Source organism: Cibotium barometz, chromosome 20, assembly GCF_041138505.1.
Source record: "Cibotium barometz isolate CiBa-2024 chromosome 20, ASM4113850v1, whole genome shotgun sequence".
NCBI lineage: Eukaryota > Viridiplantae > Streptophyta > Polypodiopsida > Cyatheales > Cibotiaceae > Cibotium > Cibotium barometz.
In genome coordinates, this window is record NC_141065.1 from 14,809,301 (window position 1) to 14,832,468 (window position 23,168).

Here is a 23,168-nt window from a genome sequence, read left to right on the forward strand (position 1 = left end):
TTTAAATTCTCTCAGCTTTAATCCTTTGACAATAAAGGCATTGCCTGATACATTGAAGGACATCTCTCTTCATTCTTGGCCAAAATTAGCTTCTCCTTAAGGCATTCATAGTTTTTGCATAGCCTGAATGTCCTGCTATACAGGGCTACATGAGCTTCGTGCATGATCATCTTCTTTAGAGTAAGATATTTAAGGATAAATAACCTATGCATGAAGTAGAGACACTCATCATTGTTAGTAGCGTAATCCTTGATCAAGGCCTTCTCCTTTACTGTGGGTCCTTCCTTTTGAAATAAGTTCACCAGCTTTTGGTAATCAGGGCCATGAAGTGAGGCATATTTCACCTTCTCCAGGATAGGGTCATTTGGCATAGAAATTACACTTAGGAAGGGCTGGTGAGGGAATCTACTATAGCATTATCCTTCCGAGGGCAGAATTTGATGTCACCATAAAAATGGGGATAAAATAGGGGAAAATATATATGAGGGGTGACCAGCCCCTCTAGCTAACATGGTAAGCATCAGTGAGATGACAACTTCAAATGCCTTGGTGAAATTATGGAGCTTCAAAGCACTGAAGTGAGGATGGCTTTAAGCTAGTCAAAACTGGCTTGGTGAATTGGTAACCACACTATTCTACACTCCTTTTTTAGTAGGAGGTCAGTCAAGGGTGCAACTATCATTGAATAATCCTTAATAAAGATTTTGTACCATCCTATGATACCTAGAAATCCACGGATTGCTCTGACTGAGCTAGGGGGTTCCCATTCTAATATATTGTTGACTTCGGCGGGGTCTACTGAGATGCCATCTAGGGAGACAATGAACCTTAGATATTCAATTTGAGGAGTGAAGAAGATACACTTACTCTTCTTGGCATAGAGTTATGTTCATGCAATGTTTGTAGCACTACATGTACATGCTCCTCCACTGACTTGGAATAGATCAGAATGTCATCAAAGAAGATGAGAACAAATTCATCCAAGTAGGGTTAAAATATATCTTGCATCAGGCGGTTGAAGGTAGCTGAGGCATTGGTTAACCCAAATGGCATTACTGTAAATTCATAATGGCCATAGCGGGTATTGAAAGCAGTTTTAGAAATATTTTCTTCCTTGATCCTAATCTGATAAAAGCCAAATATTGGACTATTACCTAATCAATTTAAACATGGCAAGGAGTTGGAGGTAGAGTAAACTCAAGGAGTTAGGGTGATCATTATAGTTGATGTGTATGCTTCATTCAAGGAGCTTGGACAAATAACATATATGGGTAAGAGGGTTTTAGGTCAAAACAAACGAGGGTATGTATTTGAGGGTTTATGCTTACACAAACTTTGAATTTGTTACCATGGTATTTTTCAAGTAGTCACAAGTGGTGTAGCATAAACATTGTAAGTTTAGGCGGCATAGCCTTTGTGATGACTCCTTTGTGAAAGCAGGGGGAAAAGAGATGGCACTTTTTTTGGGGGGAAGAGGGGGGAGGGGGCACACGTATTGGAGAATAGTTTAGCCTCAACACATTTCAATTTAAGACCCCAATTGATTTGAGCTTGAACTTTGCAATGGAAAATTTGAAGTTGGAAATTAGCAATCTATCATGTGGTGGATGCATCAAACATGCAAATGTGGAGGAGAGGTGCATGCAATGCCAAGTGTGCCCTTTGAAGGGGTCACTCAAGACAATAATCCCCCCTTGCAATGGTCTTTCAAAAAAAAAATTTAATAATTATTTCAAAATATTCCGTGGTCCTATTCTTCACCTATAAGGTTAATAAGGTTAAAGAGTATTTTTTAAAATGAAAAAACCCTTTTAAATTTTCCTTAAATAGGAAATTGAACATTTGTTACTTTTGCATGCATTTCACACTCTCTTTGACTAAAAGGATTGGATAAATTGAACATTGTGTCCTCACTCTCCCTCCATATAGCACATAGAATGTGTGTGTGTGTGTGTGTGGGGGCGGGGGGGGCGGGCGGGGGCCACAAAAATTTAAATGAGGAGCTGGGGTTAAGTAAACTCAAGATCGGAGTTGTGGTTGGTGTACACGCTTCCCGCAGATTTCTTGGCGATCGCGGGCGTTTCAGCAGCGACCTACCAATTTCCCTCTTCTGCTGGCCATCCAAGGCCTACGGGTATGTGTCCCATCGATTGTTTGAATTTTGTGCCTGCTTGCACTTTCTGCACAAGGTTAGACTTTGCCAAGAATTAGGGTTTTTTTTGGCAGAAGGCGTAAGGCTTTTTGGATTCTTATCTATGCTCAAAGTGGCTAGGTTTTGTGTTTGCTTTCTGGACACCCTAATGCATAGGTGCTTGCCATAGATCAGGGCTTGTGTTTCTGTTTGGCATAAAATCATGGTGCAGAATGCTGCTTCATTAGTAAAAGATTATTTCTGTTCGTGTTTCCTTTCATATCATGCCATGGATTTGATTTACTGTAGGGGTTAGGGTTATTTGAAGGAGTCGGTTTTTTGCTGAGGCCTTGGAAAACCTCGGGGATTTTGTTTTCTATTTGTTGCATGCCTGGAAGGTTTGGGTCCCTTCTGGGAAGCTTTTATTTTTGTGTATTGTAATTTGCCAAGAAGTAGGGTTTCTGCTGCAGCCCCATTTTTTGCTGCAACAGAAACCAACTGATTTTTTTTCCTAGTATTTATACTTTTTCATATAACCCCCCACATATGTAGTGTTCAGATGTGCAAGGGAAATGAGTAGTGAATAAAAAGTCTTAATTAGGAATATTTTTTCCAATCCTCAAAAAGGAAAATTATTTCTTGTTGAGCTACCAAACAAGTGTTTTGACTTTTCTTCACGATTCCTTAGTTTGAAGTCAAACTCTAACAGCGCTGTAGCCCAGCAAGCCTTCTTGCCAACGATTCCTTAGTTTGAAATCAAACTCTTACATCATTGTAGCCCAACGAGTGTTCTTGCCATGAAGATCTTAATAATTTACTTAATTAACAACAAGATGATGCAAATATGATATGCATACGTGGAGTGTGCGTAGGTAAGAAATTGCAACTTGTGTGGTCACAGAAATAGCATAATCTATTATAAGGCAAAGAACTTAAAGCAAGAGAGATGGAGAACAATATGTAATTACTGTTGCAAACTGAAGTACAAGTTGATAGTGTCTGTCCACTCGTGCGCTTTGGTATGGAGCTTTGATGACGGTTTAGGTAGGCTCTGAGATAGAGGATTCATGCACTAGCAAGGATGCACAACAGAGTGAAGATAGATCTCAAAGTGATGATCTTAATATGACAGGGGAGGCTCTTGAATCCGTCTATATATAGTGTCCAAGGGCGGTCGTAGTGTAGGTGGGCCACCCTATGACCGGTCCAATTCGACGGAACGGGCCACATCACCCGATTAGGTAATATTAGACTATACATAAGATCGTAACCGTGGTCTTGGCACAGCTTCTAGGCCCATTTCGAGATCGTCTGGGCGCTCGTTTGGGCTCGATAGCTTGAATGACAAAGTGTCTCGGCGGGAAGATCTCCTGCTACCCATGCGTGAGGTCTAATTGCCCACACTTACATGCATCCTATTTGGCATGATACATAATGTGTCTCCTAACCGTCCGGCCACCTATACGTCTAAACTAGGCATTGTCGAGCGTCCATGCTTGCTTAAATACAAAGTGGCAAGCCACAAAATAGAGCAACCCATTACTCGTAGAGTAATAATGACAAAGATGGAGCATTGATTTTCAATAACGTATGTGTGCTTCGTCCATAGACATTGTCTTGTGAGCCAATGTATGGGCTAGTCTCTCCTGTTTGGGTATTCTTTTATTTAAAAAAGTGGATACATTGCTTTGTGAAGGGGTAGATAGTAGATACAATATCCTCAAATCTAGTGTGCACGTAATCAAGTGATACCAATTACCTAGGAGTTGGCTCTCGATAGTGATGTTCCCTTGTTCTTCGTTTTAGAAGACGAACATGAAGCTAATAATTAGTGTCCAAGTTGTTGATAAAATCCCTTATTCTTTGCACATCATCTATGCTTTTGAGCTTAAGAATGGTTTTTCTATAAGAAGCAATGTGTTGGTTTACTCTTCATTTCTCGTTTATTCTAGGTAAGCCAAGCTCATTTTCACGCAATAACTTTTTGTACATGGCTTATTTAAAGTTTAAACTCCTCCTAGATAAACGTTTGCAACAACCAACTTTCTCTCCTCTAGGGCCCACAATCTCTTCATGGAATATCCAAGGATTATGCGGCGCCTTCTGCAAAAGGCGAAAGAAGGTGGTGTGTGAAGAGCTTCAGAGGAATCTAGTAGGGAGAGATCTCGATGTTCTCATGCTACAGTTGACAGTAGGTAGGACTAGATTGCGACAAGATTCTTATGCAACTACCCGTGCTAGTGAACCCTTGGGCAATTAGTGCGGTGCATGCATTTCTATTGGTTGTCATATTTTCCCATAGGTGATGGACTCTTGCACCATTGTGTTTGGTAGAGCAGAGTGGGTGATGCTAGACCCTAGGGAGAAGACTGTCGGCGACCGCCTCGATCAAGAGGGACATGCTGTGGTTTATGAGAACCGTAGATTGCATGATGTAGAGCTTTGACTTGGCATTTATGCGAAAGAGCTCTTGGCTGTAATTCATGTTGTTACCATATGAAAAGATTACCTTCTTGGAGTTGATTTCACTATGAAGACATATCACCACAGTTTGAGGTATTTTCTTACCCAAACTAAATTGTGAGAGAAGCATACGAGGATGGCCAATTTCCTCTCCATGTTTTATTTTCAAATCTTGCACACTCCAAGAAAGAAGAATGTAGTGGTGGATGCATTGTCACGAAAGCCCGTATGTAGGAGTTGCCTCTCATGGGGACTTGTCTACCATGCGTGATTTGTACCATATGGATGCTGATTTTGCCACTATTTGGGCTGATTTGATGGCTGATCATGCACACGCCCCCCTTTGTGATCAAAGAAGGTTACCTTATGATAGGTAATTACTAATCTTACATGAGGCAAAAGGTTTTGGATGAGTGCCATGCTCCTCTATATGCTCGTCATGGAGGACTCAATAACATTTAATCATTAAGTGTTTTTTTATATTTGTAAATTGACCTTGTTTTTTTTAAATGACCATTGAAGTTTATTAAATGATCATTGAAGCAAGTCCATATAAACTAAATGTGAAGCATCTTAATTAAATTGCACGGTTTTTTTCTTATATAACAGGCCCTTTTAGAATAAATGGACCTTGTTTTTAATTAATCTCTCTCTCCTTATTATGTTGCATTGAATAGATAGCACTAATGGCATTCTATAAGTGGCGTTGTGGTTGTCATTCATGCGTGGCTGAGCAACAAGATATCGAGGTAGCTCATTGTCAATATCCTTTGCCTCTTCGAGAGAGCCCGACATTGCAGGAGGCAATCTCTAAGAGGACTCGTCACTCGACGATGTCGTTGCCCTCCCATGTGGTTTTGGGATGATGAAGATTGCTTGCTACTGCAAGGAGTCCCAAGACACACTCGAAGACGAGTACCCATATGGCGAAACCTGGAGCCTCTAGAAGCACCTGCTGTGGCCCTAGTTGATGCTGAGGCACTTGCCACACCTAAGGATTAGGACAATAATCCCATATAGAAAGTCGCGTGTTGTAACTTGTATTGCCAAAAAATATTGCTAATGTTGAATGAATAAATAATTTATTTTTCACCTAACTCTGTCTGCTCTATTGTGTACTTTCTTTTTTCGGAACCTTGTGGCACCTTGTCCTAATTGACCATTGCAGTGACCCATGTTCCTCATTCCTTCTTTACAGTCTTTGCACCCATGGCCTCCACGGATCAGTCTCAGTCCACCTCAAAGAAATCCAAATCTACAGAGTGGTCTTGGTGGGATGAGGGACTGGTGGAGGGTGCCTACAAAATAGGAGGTGTGAAAAATTGGACATGCAAATATTGTCTCTTTACGAAGACAGGTAGTGCAACTCGTATTCGGACACACCTGCTTCATCAGCATGGGCAAGACATTGCATTCTGTACTAACATCACTAGTGAAAGACGAGAGCAGCTTCATCGTTCCAGGAGCTTCATCGGAACGACGAAGCAACACGGCCATCATCATCAGCTCGGAGAGCAGGGGCGGGAGTAGATCCTTCCACATATGTGGGCACTTCCGGACAAGCCTCTACAACCACTAGATCTTCATTTGGTCGAATGCCATCATTTTTTGGACCCACTGCAAGTCCATTTCGAGCACCATCACCAACAGTGGGGGTGAGGGATAGTGTTCGCTCAAGGCAGAGTACACTTCAGAGTAGATGGGACCCAAAGAAGGAGGAGGAGCTGGATGATAGTGTTGCGTGCTTCTTCTACCACAATGCCATTGTCTTTCAGGTTGCTCGTAGCATCTACTTCAAGGACATGGTGGGCAAGATTGCAGAGTATGGATCCACCTACATCATAAGAGCCATTGAGAACCACCTTACTAGCGAAGGAGAAGGGTACAATTGCTGCAACTACAGAGATTGTTAGGTCCTCTTGGGACAGGAATGGCATCACACTTATTTGCAGATGGGTGGAGTGACAGTCGGCCTAGATCCATTCATGGTGTCATTGCCTATTCCAGAGGGCAATCTTACTTTATGTCATTGCATGATGCATCCAGGCAGGGAAGAGTGCAGATGTCATCATTTGCCATTTATATGGTTTCTCCTAGTTTCTCGTACCCAAATGTGGCTAGTCTGTGGACCCGAGTGTTCTGGGTCTAATTTCGCGCTTTCCGATGTACCAGATTCGTGCCTTGAATGCCAGTAATGTACATTTTTCATGATCGGGAGATTTGTCCATAAATCAAGTGCACATGCACACATGCTCACGTTGACCCTTATTCATGTGTTTGCCTGCTATGAATGTCTAGTTCATGGGCGTGGGACGCCTTCCTGTGCACCGTGCGAGTGCCTTGTATTCAGACATGTTTTGTGGTCTGTGAACAGGTGGCAAGTATGCCCGAAACGTTTGTTTATTTCATTAAAACCTCTTTGTAGTGTTATAACCTTTGCAGGTTCACATTGGGAGTAAGTGAGTGGGCATTTAATAAAATGTGTCCGAGGCCCAAAAGTAGTGGGCACCCCCTTGGGCACTCGCACAGGAGAATCAACTGCAAAAATCACCTCAAGTGAATACTCTCCCTGAAGAACTCGTGCAACTGGATGATACTCATTAGAGAAGACTAAGCTGTTTGGCTTGAGGCAAGGTTGCCAATCAGCGTGTTCTTATCCACTTTGATACTGGTGCTACTCACTGTTATATCCATTCTCGGATCATTAAAGCTCTCAAATTGCCTAAGGAGAGCAATCATCGGGAAACTTAGGATTGAGATAGGAGAGTATGTAGATTATGAGGATTTTGTTATGGGAAATTTAAGCCATTGTGATGTTGTACTTGGTATGCCTTGGCATAGGAGGGTTGATCTAGCCATTGATTGGGGCTGAAGCAAGTTTAGGTTCCCTTTCAAAGGCAAGAATGTATCTTTTGATGTGGTGGTTGAAGGAAACTCTATTCCCATGATATCCCATGTACAAGTTCCCAAAGCAATGAAATCGTCTGTTTTCTCGTACTTGCTTTTTGTAAAAGACTCTAAAAATAAAGAGTCTAAGTGAAACTGGCCTTCAGAAACTTGACGGGCGGTGAGCACAACTTAATCAGCCAACGCGCCATCTAGCATCGCTTGCAGTCTAGCCGCCTCTGCCACGTCAGCCCTTCTGCCACATGGCAGGGCCACGTCACCTGGACGGGTTGCGCTGGCTGTTGACTGGCTATTGCTGCGCAGGGCTTGCTATACAGCTGTCTCCCTTGGCCACCTCTATGCTGCCCCACAGGTTGCCTTGAGTGCCCAACAAAAGAGAAGAAGTCTCAGTTGCTGCACCTGCAACATAGTAAGAGAAATATCCAAAAACACATACATGCACCAGAGAAATACCCAAAAACACATACATGCACATGTACAAACATATGAGCATGCACACACATGTACTCACACACATAAACATGTATCTGCACCCACACACGTGTACAAACTTACACATGCACATACAGAGTAAAACATGATCAGTGAATGTTAAACATAATCACAGTGCTTTAAGAACAGAGGTAAAATAGTCAGTCCTGTAACATACCCCCCTCTTAAAACAAAGCAATAGTCCTCGATTGTGCAATCAAAGGATTTGCCAAACTGGAATGGAACCTAAGAGACCAATGAGAAAGCTATGTCTTGCCTATTGAAACAGAACATCTGAATAACATAAATCAAAAGCATCCACCTCGTGAATAGTCATGTCCCCCTTTATGCATTACCTGCTCCGCTCATGGCCATCCCACAGGACCCACGATCAGCAGTACATCATGAACATGAGTAAACACTGATGCATCAAGGCAAGTATCTATATACATGCATATCAAATGAAAGTCTAGAATAGGCGTCCCCATTCTCTCAAAAGATCCGAATATCCATGAATCAAACCATGTGACTAGTACACATATATCATAGAAATCCCATAGGCAGATATACTGTCAGTTCAGTATCTCGGGTGTGCTGATGAGAACACCAAGCGACTTCTAGGTCTCATCCAAGTGAACTCTGTGACAAGGGAGCGGAGTCACCCCCCTCTTGAGTAACAGGTTGTACTCCAAAATCCACAGCTGAACTTGTTTAAGCACTTTCTAAGATAGGCTCCAAACCAAAAGCCTCGAGGTAAAGTTTTAGTATCCTCGGTAAATCTGCCAAGTGACCCTTCTCCATCCACTTCGAATCCATAGGTGAATAGTTCACAAACTTCACCAAATATCGACGCGAAACTTTTCCTGTGACTTTTCTTTCTTTATGTGCCAAAATTTGTTTCGGTTGAAGAATCTCATCTAGTTCTTCGACTTCTGGTTGTGTCTCATCAACTTGATCTGTAGGCACCTCACCTCTGAAAGGATTAAGAAGACTCACATGGAATGCATTATGAATCCTCCAATGATCCGGTATCTGAAGGCGATAAGAAACATCACTCATCTTCTCAATCACGTGAAAAGGCCCATAGTACCGCATACTCAGTTTAGGATATAAGTGCTGTTTACTCTTCATTTCCTGAGTCTAGCCTTCTCAAATCTTAAAAGCACCCAATCACCCAAATCAAAAACCAATGATCGACGGTGAAGGTTTGCTGCTTTCCTCTGTTTTTCTTGAGTTCTTTGAAGAGCCAACTTGACCTTCAACCTCATCCATATTCTCCACAAAATGATCTGCCTCGAAGATCTTATCTTTTGTATGCAGGATCGGAGGTACTTTCTTCCCGCCTTCCACAATCTCGAAAGGTGCCTTACTTGTTGAAGTGTGAATGGTGTTGTTGTAAGCAAACTCTACCAAAGGAAGATACTTTTCCCACTGCTCCTTATGATCTGAAACATAACACTTTAGAAGATCCAAAACAACTGAGTTGGCAATTCTTGATTGCCCATCTGTTTGTGGATGAAAAGACGATCAGAACTTCAACGAAGTCTTCATGTTCTCGAACAATACTCTCCAAAATAAACTCGTCATTCGAGGATCTCGGTCACTAACAAAATAGATGTGGGCATCCCATGGTACTTGAAGATATTTGTCAAAAATATCCTCACGATTTGCTATGCATTAATCTTCTTCTTGACTGGAATGAAATGGGCCTGCTTGTTGAAACGATCCACGATAGTCCAGGTGCCATCATTCCCACTCTTTGTCCTAGGGAGATCAAAGATAAAATCCATAGCAATACTCTCCCATGGTCTATCTGGATTAGGCAAAGGATGAAGTAACCCAGGTGTCTTTTGACGGTCATACTTCACCTTCTGACAAATGATGCAATCACGAACAAAATCATCAGCATCCTTGCGCATACTAGGCCAATAAAAGAATGCCTCCAAAGCTTTCACTGTAGCCTCAATACCATGATGGCCTGCATAAGGCGGAGCATGGCATTCTGTCAAAACCTTCTGCCTCAACTGAGATGTGACACACAATTTGTCATGCATCATAAAAAATCCTTCTTTGAGAGAATAATGATCAACTCGCTCTCCTTCACTCAAACGATCAAAAATCCGCTCAAAATCTGCGTCATGAGCATACTGTTCTCGCATATCATCAAGTTCATTAAGATAATAGAGACGGCAGCCACATGTGGTTTCCTAGACAAGGCATCCGCAACCACATTTTTTTTGCCATCCACATGAACAATCTGAAAGTGAAACATGGACAAAAAGTTAGCCCATCTCATATGCTTCTGTGAGAGCTTCGTTTGAGTAATGAAGTATCGTAAAGTCTGATGATCACTCTGAACAATGAAATCAGCCCCAAGAAGGTAATGCTTCCAAGTAGAAAGAGCATGAATAACCGCAAGAAGCTCCTTCTCATATACTTGTAGATTCCTTTCTGCTGGTGACAAAGTTCTACTTTCATAAGCAATAACATGTCCATCCTGCATAAGAACAACTCCAATGCTATTCCCACATGCATCACACTGTACCAAAAAAGGCTTATGTAGATGTGGTAGAACCAAAATTGGACCAGTGGTAAGCTTTTCCTTAAGTTTGTTGAAGGCTTCCACTTCCTTCTCTGTCCATCAAAATTTTACATCCTTTTTGGTCAGGTGATGTAAAGTTGAAACAATTTTTGCAAAGAATCGGATAAACCTCCTGTAATAGGAACAAAGTCCTAGGAAACTTCTCACATCATGTATAGACTGTAAATCCGGCCCATTCTTTATTGCTTCAATTTTCGCTGGATCCATCCTGACGCCATCCTTAGACACTATGTGCCCAAGAAAGTGAATCTCTTGCATGAAAAATTCACTCTTCTTTCCATTGAAACCAACCTATGCTTTTTGAGTTCCTCAAACACTTTGGTCAAATGCTCCCGATGCTCCTTCTCTGAATGAGAAAACACAATCATATCATCAAAGAAGGTGCCCACAAAAGCACGGTGTGGTCGGAAAATTCGATCCATCATTCTGTTGAAAGTCGTTGGAGCATTCGTAAGACCAAAAGGCATGACCAAAAACTCATAAAGTCCAAAAGCTATCTTGAAGGCTGTCTTGTGCACATCTTCTGGTCTGATGCGAATTCGATGGTATCCACTCTTCATATCAATGTGACTGAAGTAAGCTGCTCCTTTTAATCGGTCCAAGATATCATCGATTCGTGGTATAGGGAATCTGTTCTTGATGGTAATCTTATTCAGTGCCCTGTAATCAGTGCACATCCGCCAAGAACCATCTTTCTTTTGGCACTGGTGAACAATAAGGCGAAGAGCTCAGCTGAATCAACCCTTTGTCCGACAGATCACGCACTTGGCTCATTATCTCTTCTTGTTGGGTTGCACTCACCCTATAGGGTGGCTTATTCGGTGGTGAACTTCCAGGAATCAAATCAATCGCATGATCCTCAGGCGTAGCAGGCGGCAACTCCCCTGGCAAAGTATCTGAAAAACAATCTTGAAAACTTTTGAGAAAATCCATTCTTTCCTTGTCCAACTCAGACAGGTTGGAATCTGTGGTATCCTGGTTCTCTTTAACAAACACTAAGTAAACAAAAAGATGTTTCTTTATTAAACGAGAAATGGCCGAGGCCGATACAACAGGAATAGATTCTCCTTTAAGCTTTACATCAAGAGTGTGTTCCTTATTCTTGTGAGTGAGTGATTTTCCTATTGAAAGTATCTACCACCGCTTTAACTTTATGGCACCAAGGCATACCCAACAAAACATCACAACCCCCCAACGGCATAATGTAGAAATCATCCTCTCTGTCCGTGTAAGACTGCACACTGAGACACAGATTCCCAATGATCGGTGTAACCTCAACCGAATGTCCAGGACAAGCCAAAGTAGCCTCATGCAACACACCCATCTCTTCTCGTTTGATGCCCAACTTTGCTGCAAGCTCGGGGGTGATGAAGTTTGCACAAGCCCCAGGATCGAAAAAGATCAAAACCTCGTGATCTCGAAGTCTTCCGCATGCTCTGCACAACTCTGAAGATGCGTCCCCTTGCTTCAACCCTATCAAGTCAGGTACCAGTCCAGCAGACGGTTTCTGTATCTTTGCTTTAGGCTCTTCATGTGATTCATCTGCGTTTTTAAGTGCTCTCTTCGGACACCTATAGTACCGATGTCCCTCTTCTCCACAAGAGAAACATTTGTTGGCAGCTATAAGTTCTTTCTTTTCTTCATTTGTTCTTTGAGGTAAGGGCTGAAATTTCCTCTTCTTGGATTGCCCCTTCTCTCGTGGTTCAGTGTCTTTGTTGTCCTTTGACTCCTTTGCCTCTTTAAATGCTTTCTTTGAGAAGAGACGTTGATCCTTAAATCCTGACATCTGACCAGTAAGCATGGCATATCTAGTCTAAGCATTTTCTATCATCTGAGTCATATTGGTGACCTTTGTTTTAATGCAATAGTCACGAAGCTCCTTGGGTAAGCATCCCAAAATTTCTTGTTATATTCTTCTAGATTGCTACAATCTCTGGAATCTAATCGATGCCAAGCCGTCATAACCATAGTCAAAGGGACGGGGACGGGGACGGGGACGGGGACGGGACGGGGGACGAGGGAGGGAACGGCACTCAAAAAATACTTTTTTAAAAAGTTTTTCTACTCTACAATTATTCTACTTTGGAAGTACATCAAAATGAGCACAAATTTACACTAAAATGGTAAGCTAGAAGAAACTTGAAAGTTGAGGGAGAGAGACTAGAGAGAGCAGATACACTCAAGTCTCATAGAGTGTGGCTTGAGGCTTGAAAGTTGAGAGAGAGAGAGAGTTGCTTGAACTTTGAAGCCTTGAAGCCTTGAAAGTTGAAGGGGTGTGTGTGTGCTTGTAGCCTTGTAGAGGCTTGTTCTTATATAGATATTAGATAGGCAAGAGAGAGAGGCAAGCCTCAAGGGCAAGAGAGTTTTAGAGAGGCAAGGGCCAAGGCCCAAGCCTCAAGGCCCCAAACCTAAGGCCAAGACAATAGCCATAAACGGCTAGAAACGGCGAAGCGTCCCCAAACGGCTAGAAACGAACAGAAAAATGGACAATAGCCATAAACGGCGAAGCGTCCCTACCGTCCCCCCACAGGCCGTCCCTGTTTCCTGAAGGCGTCCCCGTCCCCGTCCCTTGTGAGTAACGCTTCCCCCTGCCGTCCTTGTCGCCGTTCCGTCCCGTTTCGGCGTCCCTCCGTTCCAAGCCCTCGTCCCTTCCGTCCCATGTGACTATGGTCGTAACGTCCACCTCAAAAGTCGGTGTCAACCATAAAGAGGAGAAGATTTGCTTGAACTCCACCCAAGTGCTTGGTGCTATACCTTGATGAAGAAGTGTCGACCACCATTGAAGAGCATTTCCCTTTAGGAAAGAAGCTGCCTTTCGTACCTTAGATGCCTCTGTGAAGTTACCACTAGAAAATGCCACATCAAACCTTGAATGAAGGTGAGAGCCTTCAAACGATCCTTTGCACCACTAAAAGTATCAAACTTTACTGCAGCACCACCCTCTTTATAATCTTTTGGCTTCTCGCCTGGAACAAGATTATCATAGGGATGTGGTTTGATAAAAGAATTGCCCATACCATTAGACCCCATGCCCATCATACCACCTCCCATACCAGGCATACCAAAAGCACTTTTGCCACCACCACCACCATAAGCGATAGAATGTGCAGCGGAAGAAGAGAAAGTGGAAACACAGGAGAGAGTATACATGTCCCGAGCAAGAGGGGAGAACCTCGTAAGTGAGGGACTGCAGCTAGTGTAACTCGCGGCGGGTGCCCGGGGGACTAGGGCCTTTGACACACTTGTTGATACCATCAATGCATATTAAAACATTTAAACATGGCCATAGACTTAACACATCCATCATCACTTTGCATAAAACATAAAAGCTGGACAAAACATCCACAAATGCTGAAAATGGATCTTGCACATGTGACACCACATAGAGGTCGGAAGGGCCGCCCCCCCCCCTTGGAGTATTTTATTACCCAAGGAGAATAATATCATGTACATGCTTTGAGGGCCTTACTCTCCCCACGGGAGATGCCGGATTATCCATATACAAATGCCATAACACAGCCCAACACGAGGCTACCAAGCCGGAACATAGGCTGTAGAAATGCCGAGGCAACAATATAATCCATATACCTCCGTGTGGGTACTGATTCTTTCCCAAAAACCACGGGTCTTCATGCAATAGAGCTGGTACAGCAAGTACAACTCTCCATTTAGCCGGTACAGCAGGTACAATGGTTGGTACAGTTTGTACAACGGCTAGTACAGCAGGTACAGTGGTTGGTACAGCCGGTAAGGTGGTTGGTATAGCAAGTACAAAAGCTGATATAGCTGGTACAAGGACTGGTACAACAAGTACAATGGCTAGAAATCATAATAAATGATTAAATACCCTTGCCTTCAGTATTTCTTCACGATGGAAGCGCCTGCTCGAGTCACTACAGGAGTGTGCAATTCTACTCAGGCACTGGAGAGATAATTCATAATAATAATATGCAACCTTGTTTTTGAAAGACTAAAGTAGATGTGTAGAGAGAGAGAGAGAGAGAGAGAGAGAGAGAGAGAGAGAGAGAGAGGGTGTCCAGGTTGTTGGGCAACCATGCACAAACAGTGCGGCATTTCCCCACACTCAGCCGACTGGCCAGCCAAGGCCCCTAGGGTTGGTTGACAGCCTCCTGCTGCTGCCCAGCCCATGTAGGGGCTCGTGGGCATAGATTGGGGCCTTCCTGGTCCCTTGACAGTCCCCAACAGCTGGTATTCTTCATGGGCAGCCTTCAAGAGAGAGAGAAAGAGAGTAGCCATCCTTAGGGCAGCCTGTAACGGTGGTAGAGGCTAGTGTGCAGCAAGAGAGCCTCTATTAATGAAGAGAGAGGGCTCCAATTTATAGATTTGGACCTCCCATGAGCTAAAATGGCACGAGAAGGCTACAATGACAAGTGGAGAGCCACACAATAGCTGAAGTGACAAGTGTGAGGCCACTTGTCTCACTTTGATTCACTTTCTAACAAGTGTCAGGCCACTTGTCTCACTTTGGTCCACTTTCTTGCCACATGTCCCAATCTAAGAGATGGGTCCTTCCATAAACTTTATGTCTAAAAATATCCCAACTGGTAGACATTCTGTCATAGGCACTTTGCCAACTCTTGGTATCTGCTCAATTCCAGATGTAATGACGCGAACAGAATTTCCATCGGAGTCGGGCCAAAAATAGCAACTCTCCTAAATTTTAGGAGTGTGGTCCTTTGTATTCTAGGATAATCCCCCATTCCCAAAGCTTTTGCTTTCCAATAATCTAGGCATCCTGGAGTCCACCAGACCCCTTTCATACTGGGAAATGTCCAGGCTAGTGACATCCTCCCCAGCTTCTAAAGGAATTAACGGCCATCATTCATGCTGTGAAGATTTGTAAGTATTACCTCTTGGGTGGTGAGTTTATCATCAAAACAGACCATCAAAGCCTTGTGTATTTTCTATCTCAGCCTAAGATCTCTAAAAAGCATCTTTGATGGGTCAACTATTTGGCACAATTTCATTTTCAGATTATGCACACACTTGGAAAAGAAAAAAAAGGCAACTAATGCTTTGTTAAGAAGACCCCTGATACATGTTGTCTCCATAATCTCTTATACAGATTTCACTGTTATGAGGAATATGTATGCTTTTGATGATGATTTTCAGCGCATGTGGAACAAATTGCAGCATGGTGAAATAGTGACTTCTTATGCCATCAAGGATGGATTTCTATTAATGTAGGACAGGTTATGTGTGACAAAGGATTTCAGGTCTAGGAATGTCATGCTTCTCCTTACATGGCTCATCGTGGTATTTTAGCCACAATTCAAGCCTTGGAGATGTATTTCTTTTGGCCAAGTATGAGAAGAGATCTTGAGCAGTATATTAGGGAATGCTTGATTTGTTGAAGAGTCAAGTTTGATCGACGGAAACCAGCTAGATCTCTGCAACCACTACCAATTCCCAACCAACCTTGGGAGAATATTACTATGGATTTCATTTTTGATTTGCCAAAATCAGCCAAGTTGAAATATCTCTTCTTGTTCATCCACTTCCGATGGTTCCTCCAAAACAGGCTCCTCTGGAAGTGGTCTTGCATAGGGTTTCAAAAGGTTAACATGGAAGGCATTATTAATCCTCCAATGATCTCGAAGTTGCAACTTGTAACAAACATCGCTAAGCTTTTTGTTGACTCGAAAAGGTCCATAGTTTCTAGTGGCTAATTTAGAAATTTGGTGCTCTTTTTCTTTGGATTTCCTGAGTTTGGTTTTATCAAACTTTAACCAAATCCAATCTTCTTCCTTAAAAGTAGAGTTCTTCTATGCTTATCAGCTGCTTTCTTCTGTTTGGGTTGAGACCTTTGTATTGCTCTGGTGACCTGAGCAAAAGCTGTATCCATATCTTGCTTAGTGGAGAAAATTTCTTCTTTGGTTCTAAGTAAAAGTAACAAGAGTAGCTTGCCATAAATGATCTCAAATGGAGCTTTACCTATAGAAGTGTGTAGTATTGTGTTATTATAAGCATATTCTACCAATGGTAGGTACTTCTCCCGTTGTTTATTTGTCACATGGTTTAGGAAGAAAGGAAGGAACATCACCAGAAAATTTCTCTTGAAGTTTCAAAACTATTCTCACATGGATGCTAAATGGATGCGAGAGAAGTATTTCAAGGATTATCTTGAAATACTCATAGCTTATGAATTCATTGTCTTGAGGGCAAGACATATTTTGAGGGAGAGGATATAACTAGCCTCCTACTTTGTTCTTTAAATTGATCATTGTCTTGCTGAAAAGTGTTCCATATTTGAGTTGGTAATTATCAGATAGCTCATGGAGCATGAATTGTGATTTGTATATCGTTTGAGTGGCTAATTAAGCTAGAATTCTCATTTCTATTTACGGTTGGCCATTGGCCAGAATGCCCAAAGGTTTCAGTCGGGTGGTCATAGACGAGATGCCCAGATGACTGGTTTAGAACTCGGGTGGTCAAATTATCGAGAACGTCCAGATGAGTGATGAGTGATTTTGAAGACAAAACCCAATGCCCAAATCATTTGAACAAACCATGAACATGTGAATCTTTACAACGAAGCCTTCTTGGACCTAAAGCATGCAACTCCTAGAATCTAGGAAAGTTGCTCTTTTTTGCAAACTCTGATGGAAACTCCGTTCGTGTCAAAACCTCTGGATTTTCGCAAGATCAAGAGTTCCTAAAGCACCTTTGTCAAATTCTTTATGAGTTGGGAGCATAGAAGGTTATGGAAGAATCACCTCTTAAATTAAGACATGTGGCATCTAGAATGAGACAAGTGTCCCTACACTTGTCAATTTAGCTTAACACTTGTCAATTAAAGTAGCCACTTGTCATTTGGAGCTCACTCTCTCCATTCTAGAGCATTGAAGCCTCAAAACCTATAATTTGAAGCACTCCTTCATTTGGAGAATACACTTCTCATCTACTGTAAAGATTCAAGCACTTTGTGCCCATGGTTTGATTCAATAAATCCTTGCAAAGGGCGAGGGGCTTGTTTCCCTCTTAGTGAGGTCTTGTTTCTCTTTTCTTTAAATCCTACTTTCTTTCATTATTTGTGATTGATTAAGTGGGTTTGTTACAAGTAGTTCTTCAATTTTGTTCACTTTCACATGCCCCTACGTTACACTAACCAATGTGTAGTTTTGGGTAAGGGCATAGGAAACACCCTCCTATGAACCGAGCGTGTGAAACTGTCTGCTGACATATGGTTACGTTGTATGTGGACAGGTGGTAAGTATTGGTCAAATTGCATTAAGTTATCTCTTAGGACTTAGTGTCAATTTATAAGTGAGTGTATTTACACTTAAATAAATTTTGGGCGACCAAAACTCACTTATAAATTATGGCCAGTTCTGTGTACACACTCACTGAAGTCCCGAGGCGGTCACAACTCAATGTCCAGGTGTCCAAGCCTTATCTCTTTGTCCAAAGTAAGTATCCAGCCATGTGTCATCTCCACCTTGCATCCCTTTGCACTTACCTTTTGAAGATGGAAACCTCTCTACGTCTTTCTTCCCCCTTCTCAAAAGTGGGCGCCTACTTCAAGTGGTCTAGATGGCTGGATTTTCTGCATTTCTACTCTCCCAACTCCGTATCCAAGCTTGCTAGAGTGTTTCTCAAGCATCCAAGATTGTTTCTGGGTCATATTCTTCCTCCTACACACTCCCAATGGCTCAAATTTAGCAAAACAGTCTATTTGTTTGTTGTAATTTTTGGTCTTTCGGTTGAAAACCCTAATTTCAATTTTTAGCCATCCTTTTTTAAGTAGAACTATAGGGGAAGCTTTCCCAGGGTTCTTGCACTTGCTTGAAGACTTTTGTCGCGAAGGAAATCGACAAATTGAAGATTTCAGCCTCAAACGCTTTCATCGCGAAGACTTCTGCTGTTGTCAACTCTACTTGCAATTGGTAAGCTCACATGACCAATTATGGCAACAAGTAGCAAGAGGAAAGGGCAAGACTTCGTTCTCACATACCCTGTGTAGTGTTCTCTTGTTCTACCTGCTCTCTTGAAGATTGTTTCTACCATGTTTGGGTAGAACAATAGAGAGTAGTTGGAAGAGAACATGGGCACTTGAGAGGATAGTGTGAGAAGGCAGCTCCTTGGAGATCTTCATCAACAACCATATTGTTTTCATATGCATTGGTATGGAAATGTGGTTAGAAATGCCTGTGATGCTATGTACTTGATTCTCCCAAGTTAAATATACATTATTTGAGGGAGGGGCCAGCCGTTCCGGCTTATTGTGCGTCTCTTATCAATTCAACAAATTACATTTTGTATTGTGCTTGATGTCGATGAGCATTTTGTTCAACCAAACATTCCACACCAATTGGTGGAATTACATCTTGCATTGAGGAGCGTCTTCGTTAGCCTTAGTTGTGGAATGCTCTTACTCGTTTCCCCTCTAATTATTGTGTGGGGGTTCGCTCCCACATAGCATGGGGCTGCCTATGCCTAGGCCCGACCAAGAGAGTGGCTCCGTTTCTGAGAGCTACCCCTCCTTTCTCCCTTCAGCTGGACCGCTTGTCTAGGGTTCACGGGAGGAATGAACCTCACCTTGCCCTTCCACTTGGTTGACGAGCTCCCTTAGCCTCTCAAGCCGCTCCAGAGTTGGTAGCTTTCTTCTCATGGCATGATGTCCCCTTGGCGGCCTTTCCCATGCAGGAGAGATTGCCCCGGATGGCCTACACAGTGGGAGACTTTGGCTGTTTGCTACCTAGCAGTGCCACCTTTGACGAGGAGCCGCTCCAGAGTTGGTAGCTTTCTTCTCATGGCATGATGTCCCCTTGGCGGCCTTTGCCATGCAAGAGAGATTGCCCTGGATGGCATACACAGTGGGAGACTTTGGCAGTTTGCTACCTAGCAGTGCCACCTTTGACGAGGACTATTTCTTCTCCCCACTAGGGGTGATGGTAGTTGGTTTCCATGACTGACAATGGCACACAATGGCACAATGATACCATCCTCTTAAAGCGGACAACCCCTCTTGGCGTCAGCGGCTTTGGGAAAATCGCCCCCTTTGGCTCGGCATTAGTGGGACCTCGGCAAATTTTCGAGGCGAGACTCCCACAGCAGATTAGAGTCACCCGGTATCCCTTTTTATCAAGTACACAGCGCGATTGTGAGACTGGTTTTCTCTCAGACTTCTGGGAGCAACTGTGGGAGAGATTCTGGCCACGGACAATGTTCTTGTGGCTCCTAGCCATAGTAGTTAGGAAACGCGTTTCCTACAGGGAAGGAAACGTGGAAACGTTTCTGAAATGTTTCCTTGTAGGAAACACGTTTTTTTCAAGCAATTTTTTTGACTTCTTTTTTTTTTTGGGGCCCAAATCTAACGTTGAAATCTGTGCGACTCTTTTGAAAAAGTTTTTTCTTGTTTCCGTGTACCGCTTTCCCTCATCAAGGCTGATTTATTTTGTATAGTTTATGGGCATTGGGCCATGACTGTGGATTCATCATGATTCATGTGACATGAACACTTCAAACTTACAAGTTTTAACCTATGTAGTGTCATGTATGGGTTTTTTTTTTTTGTGTGGCATGAAATGATGGATGATTGGATCATGGATCATGGATCATGGATCATGGATAGTGGACCATGGTCTTTGAATCATGATCATTTGACATTGATGATGGATGATTATATGGTTTTTGTTATTTGTGATTCAAAGACTGTAGGCTTCAAATTGATGTTTCCATGTATTCTATGCATTTAGTGTTATTTTTACATATTTTATACAGTATATATTTGAAATTTTGTACATGCAAAAACCTGTAGGTAGGAAACTTGTAGGAAACTTTGGGCTGATTTTACGAAACCCGCTTGAAACGCATTTGAAACTTTTAGGAAACCCGTTTCAAACAACCCCCTAACTACTATGCCAGTCCTAGCCCACTGCAGCCTTGTAGAGCTGATACTTGGTTGGCTGTTGTAGGGCGGCCCGTCCTATGTGCTCAATGTGGGGTCCTGCTGCCTTTGGAACTGCCCACAGGCACAACGGATTTGTTGGCGGATCCTCTGTCTATTTTTTTCTGAGGCGAGCACTGGCCATTTGTCATGTTGGGCTCAGTGGCTCGGGTGACTGGAAGCACTAAAGTATGAGGATGATGGCACTAGCCTTGCCTCTAGCTATCATACTTCTGGATTATGGCCATCTCAGCCTCAGCTGTGCCAGCCCGATTATGCCAGCATTGGGAGCTCATCATTAGCATCTCCGCTTGGCATATTTGGCGAGCCAGATGCCACAATGGCTCTCTGACCTCCTCGGAGACTATTCAACATCGTCATTAGCATCTCCGGCTGGCATATTTGGCGAGCCAGATGCCGCAACGGCTCTCTTACCCCCTCGGAGACTATTCAAAACAAATGAATGGGCATCATACACTCTCTTCGAAGGAGATGGGAGTGCCTTATTGGCAATTCTGACAAGATGCAGAAAAGGCGCACAGCGTTTCTCCACAGGTGCAGATGAGCCCATTCGTCACTATGGGCTCAGAGCAGCCATCATGGCACTAGAGTCCCCAATGTCCCCCCACGTGATGTAGACTCCCTCTAAGAGCAGCCAGTCAGAGGGAGTCCCCCTTTTTTCTGTTGCACCTTGTTTGAGGGATTGTACATATCGTTCCTTATGAGAGCTGGTTTGTAGTTCATATTAGAGGCGGATGTTCTTTTTTTAACGATTGATGTAGTTGGTTTGTAGTCCGTACTAGCAGCAGATGTTCTTTCTTTAATGACCGATGCAGGAAAAAAAGACCGCTCTGAACCTGGTGAATCCTTTTCCCGAAAATTTCAGCTTCAGTAAGTATGAGGGTAAACTTGACCCTGCTGTATTACATTCATGAATTCACCAATTTGATGCTTACTTTGCTGCAGTTGGTAGGTCAGATAAGGGAAAGGTTGCATTGGCTTAACTGTCACCTCACTGGCAATACCATTGTGTGGTGGTAATCCTCGTCCCAAAGCCCACACTGAGGATGGCATGGCCACTTATGAGGGGGACCGGTTTGTAGTCGACTTTAAAAGGCGGTTCCCACCGCCACACTATCTCCAAAGACTATATGATGAGTTGTGAGCTTGTGATAGAATTTGCAGCCTGTCATCGAGTTTGCCAATAAGGTCACTCACCACAAGAAAGGGGCATTCCTGCTTGGGCTTGATTCAAACATTCGTTTCATTTGACCATGTTATCTTGCTTGTGCAGAATGCAGAAATGATGGGAAGCCCAAGACCACCAAACCCCACCCTCCCAATGCCTAGATTATTGGGAATAAGGGCAGACTTCGGGGGCAACCCTGCTGCCTTTCATGCTGAAGAACTAAGGTTTTTAAACCTTAGTATTGACCAATTGGGCAGCAGGCCAGGCCATTATTTGTATGCGTGGGGGCATGAAAGGTGCAGGTGTGACAACTCTGAAAGAACATATGTATCGTCCTGAAATGGAAGAAGGTGGTCTGAGTCACAAGTGTGGTGTGGATAGACTGGCCAGGATTTGTACAGGTTTTCTGCAACAAGTAACTGCAAGCATGAAGGGTCAGATGGCTGGGGTAATGTGGGATCAGGATTAGTGGTTTGGGTCCATGGCCAGTCATGCTTAGTGTGCACTTGTGTACCCTCGTTCAGTACGAGATAACCTTGTAATCAGCAATCACTTCCCCTGTATTTGTACTGCTTTTGCTTGTGCCTTTGTTTGCTGACTTATAGTCTGAAGTCACATAAATTGATATTTACGGGTTGATGTTTTGGAATGAAGAGATGATTCCACTGGAGGAGATTAGAATGCCCATCTTGTTAAAGCCTTGAGTGTTGCTCATATAAAGATGCTAGCGTATCTGTACGTCAGTGCTTGTGCTTGAGATATCGTACGAGAGTTTATTGGGCAGTTCATATTAATTAACCGTCAAGTGATTATTTGCCTGTAGTTATGTTTCTATTATCTTTCAGGTAAACAACAAAATGGCAGGAGAATCCTTCGGCAGGGTGGCCCTTAAGGAGGCACGCCGCAATTGGCCATTTGTACTTGGATTCGGGGTCACGCTGTCCCTTATTTTAAAGCTCTCACTGTCGTTAACACGTGTGATCCCCCCTTCTTCCCTTTGATGAATCATTTGTAGCCTTATTTGTACATGGAGTTTTTACATCATATTCTGTGCATGTTACAGCTGAAGATGCAAAAAATTCTCCTTTTGTTAAGGAACACCATCGCAGGTTAGTTTTTAGCAGTCTTTGTAGTTGCCAGATTATCGGAGTTTTAACATTTTCATTTCTTAAGGATGATGTGAATGTTAGCAGGCATGATAAACATCTGATTATTCACATCCTCGTCTTCTTTGCAGCTGAAGCTCAGATGGAAGTCGTTTTTGTTGACCACGTATAAACACCGGATATGGACTCTCTAAACTTTTCAAACTGTGAATAAGCTTTTGTGGGCATATTTTGTGACTAGGAAATATTTTGGATTCATGATATCCTTCAAATTGATTATATTTTAGCACTAATGACAAGATAATGATAATGCAAGAGAGTTGATCAATATGCCCTAAATCATCTCCCTTGATTCTTCTTTTAATTTGAGGCTCATTCACTTTTGTGCA

At 42.8% G+C, this 23,168-nt stretch overlaps 1 protein-coding gene across 2 annotated transcripts; it reads left to right on the plus strand.

Moving 5' to 3' along the window:
- Positions 1-1,972: 1,972 nt before the first annotated feature.
- Positions 1,973-23,168, plus strand: LOC147627564 (ATP synthase small subunit 6-A, mitochondrial-like). Of its 2 annotated transcripts, XM_086814478.1 has the most exons (5): positions 1,973-2,134; positions 21,321-21,375; positions 22,519-22,648; positions 22,737-22,782; positions 22,911-23,168. In XM_086814478.1, exons 3-5 carry the CDS (start codon positions 22,531-22,533, stop codon positions 22,912-22,914), a joined length of 168 nt encoding a protein of 55 aa, XP_086670604.1. In that variant the 5' UTR covers positions 1,973-2,134; positions 21,321-21,375; positions 22,519-22,530; the 3' UTR covers positions 22,915-23,168. The 2 variants fall into 2 exon arrangements, with proteins under 2 accessions (XP_086670604.1, XP_086670603.1); XM_086814477.1 differs by lacking the exon at positions 21,321-21,375 and having other exon boundaries at positions 1,974-2,134.

Coding starts and splice junctions, on each gene's coding strand:
- LOC147627564 (XM_086814478.1), top strand. CDS start 22,531: ATGGCAGGAGAATCCTTCGGCAGGGTGGCCCTTAAGGAGGCACGCCGC. Junction 22,649..22,736: donor GCTCTCACTGTCGTTAACAC/GTGTGATCCCCC, acceptor TGCATGTTACAG/CTGAAGATGCAAAAAATTCT.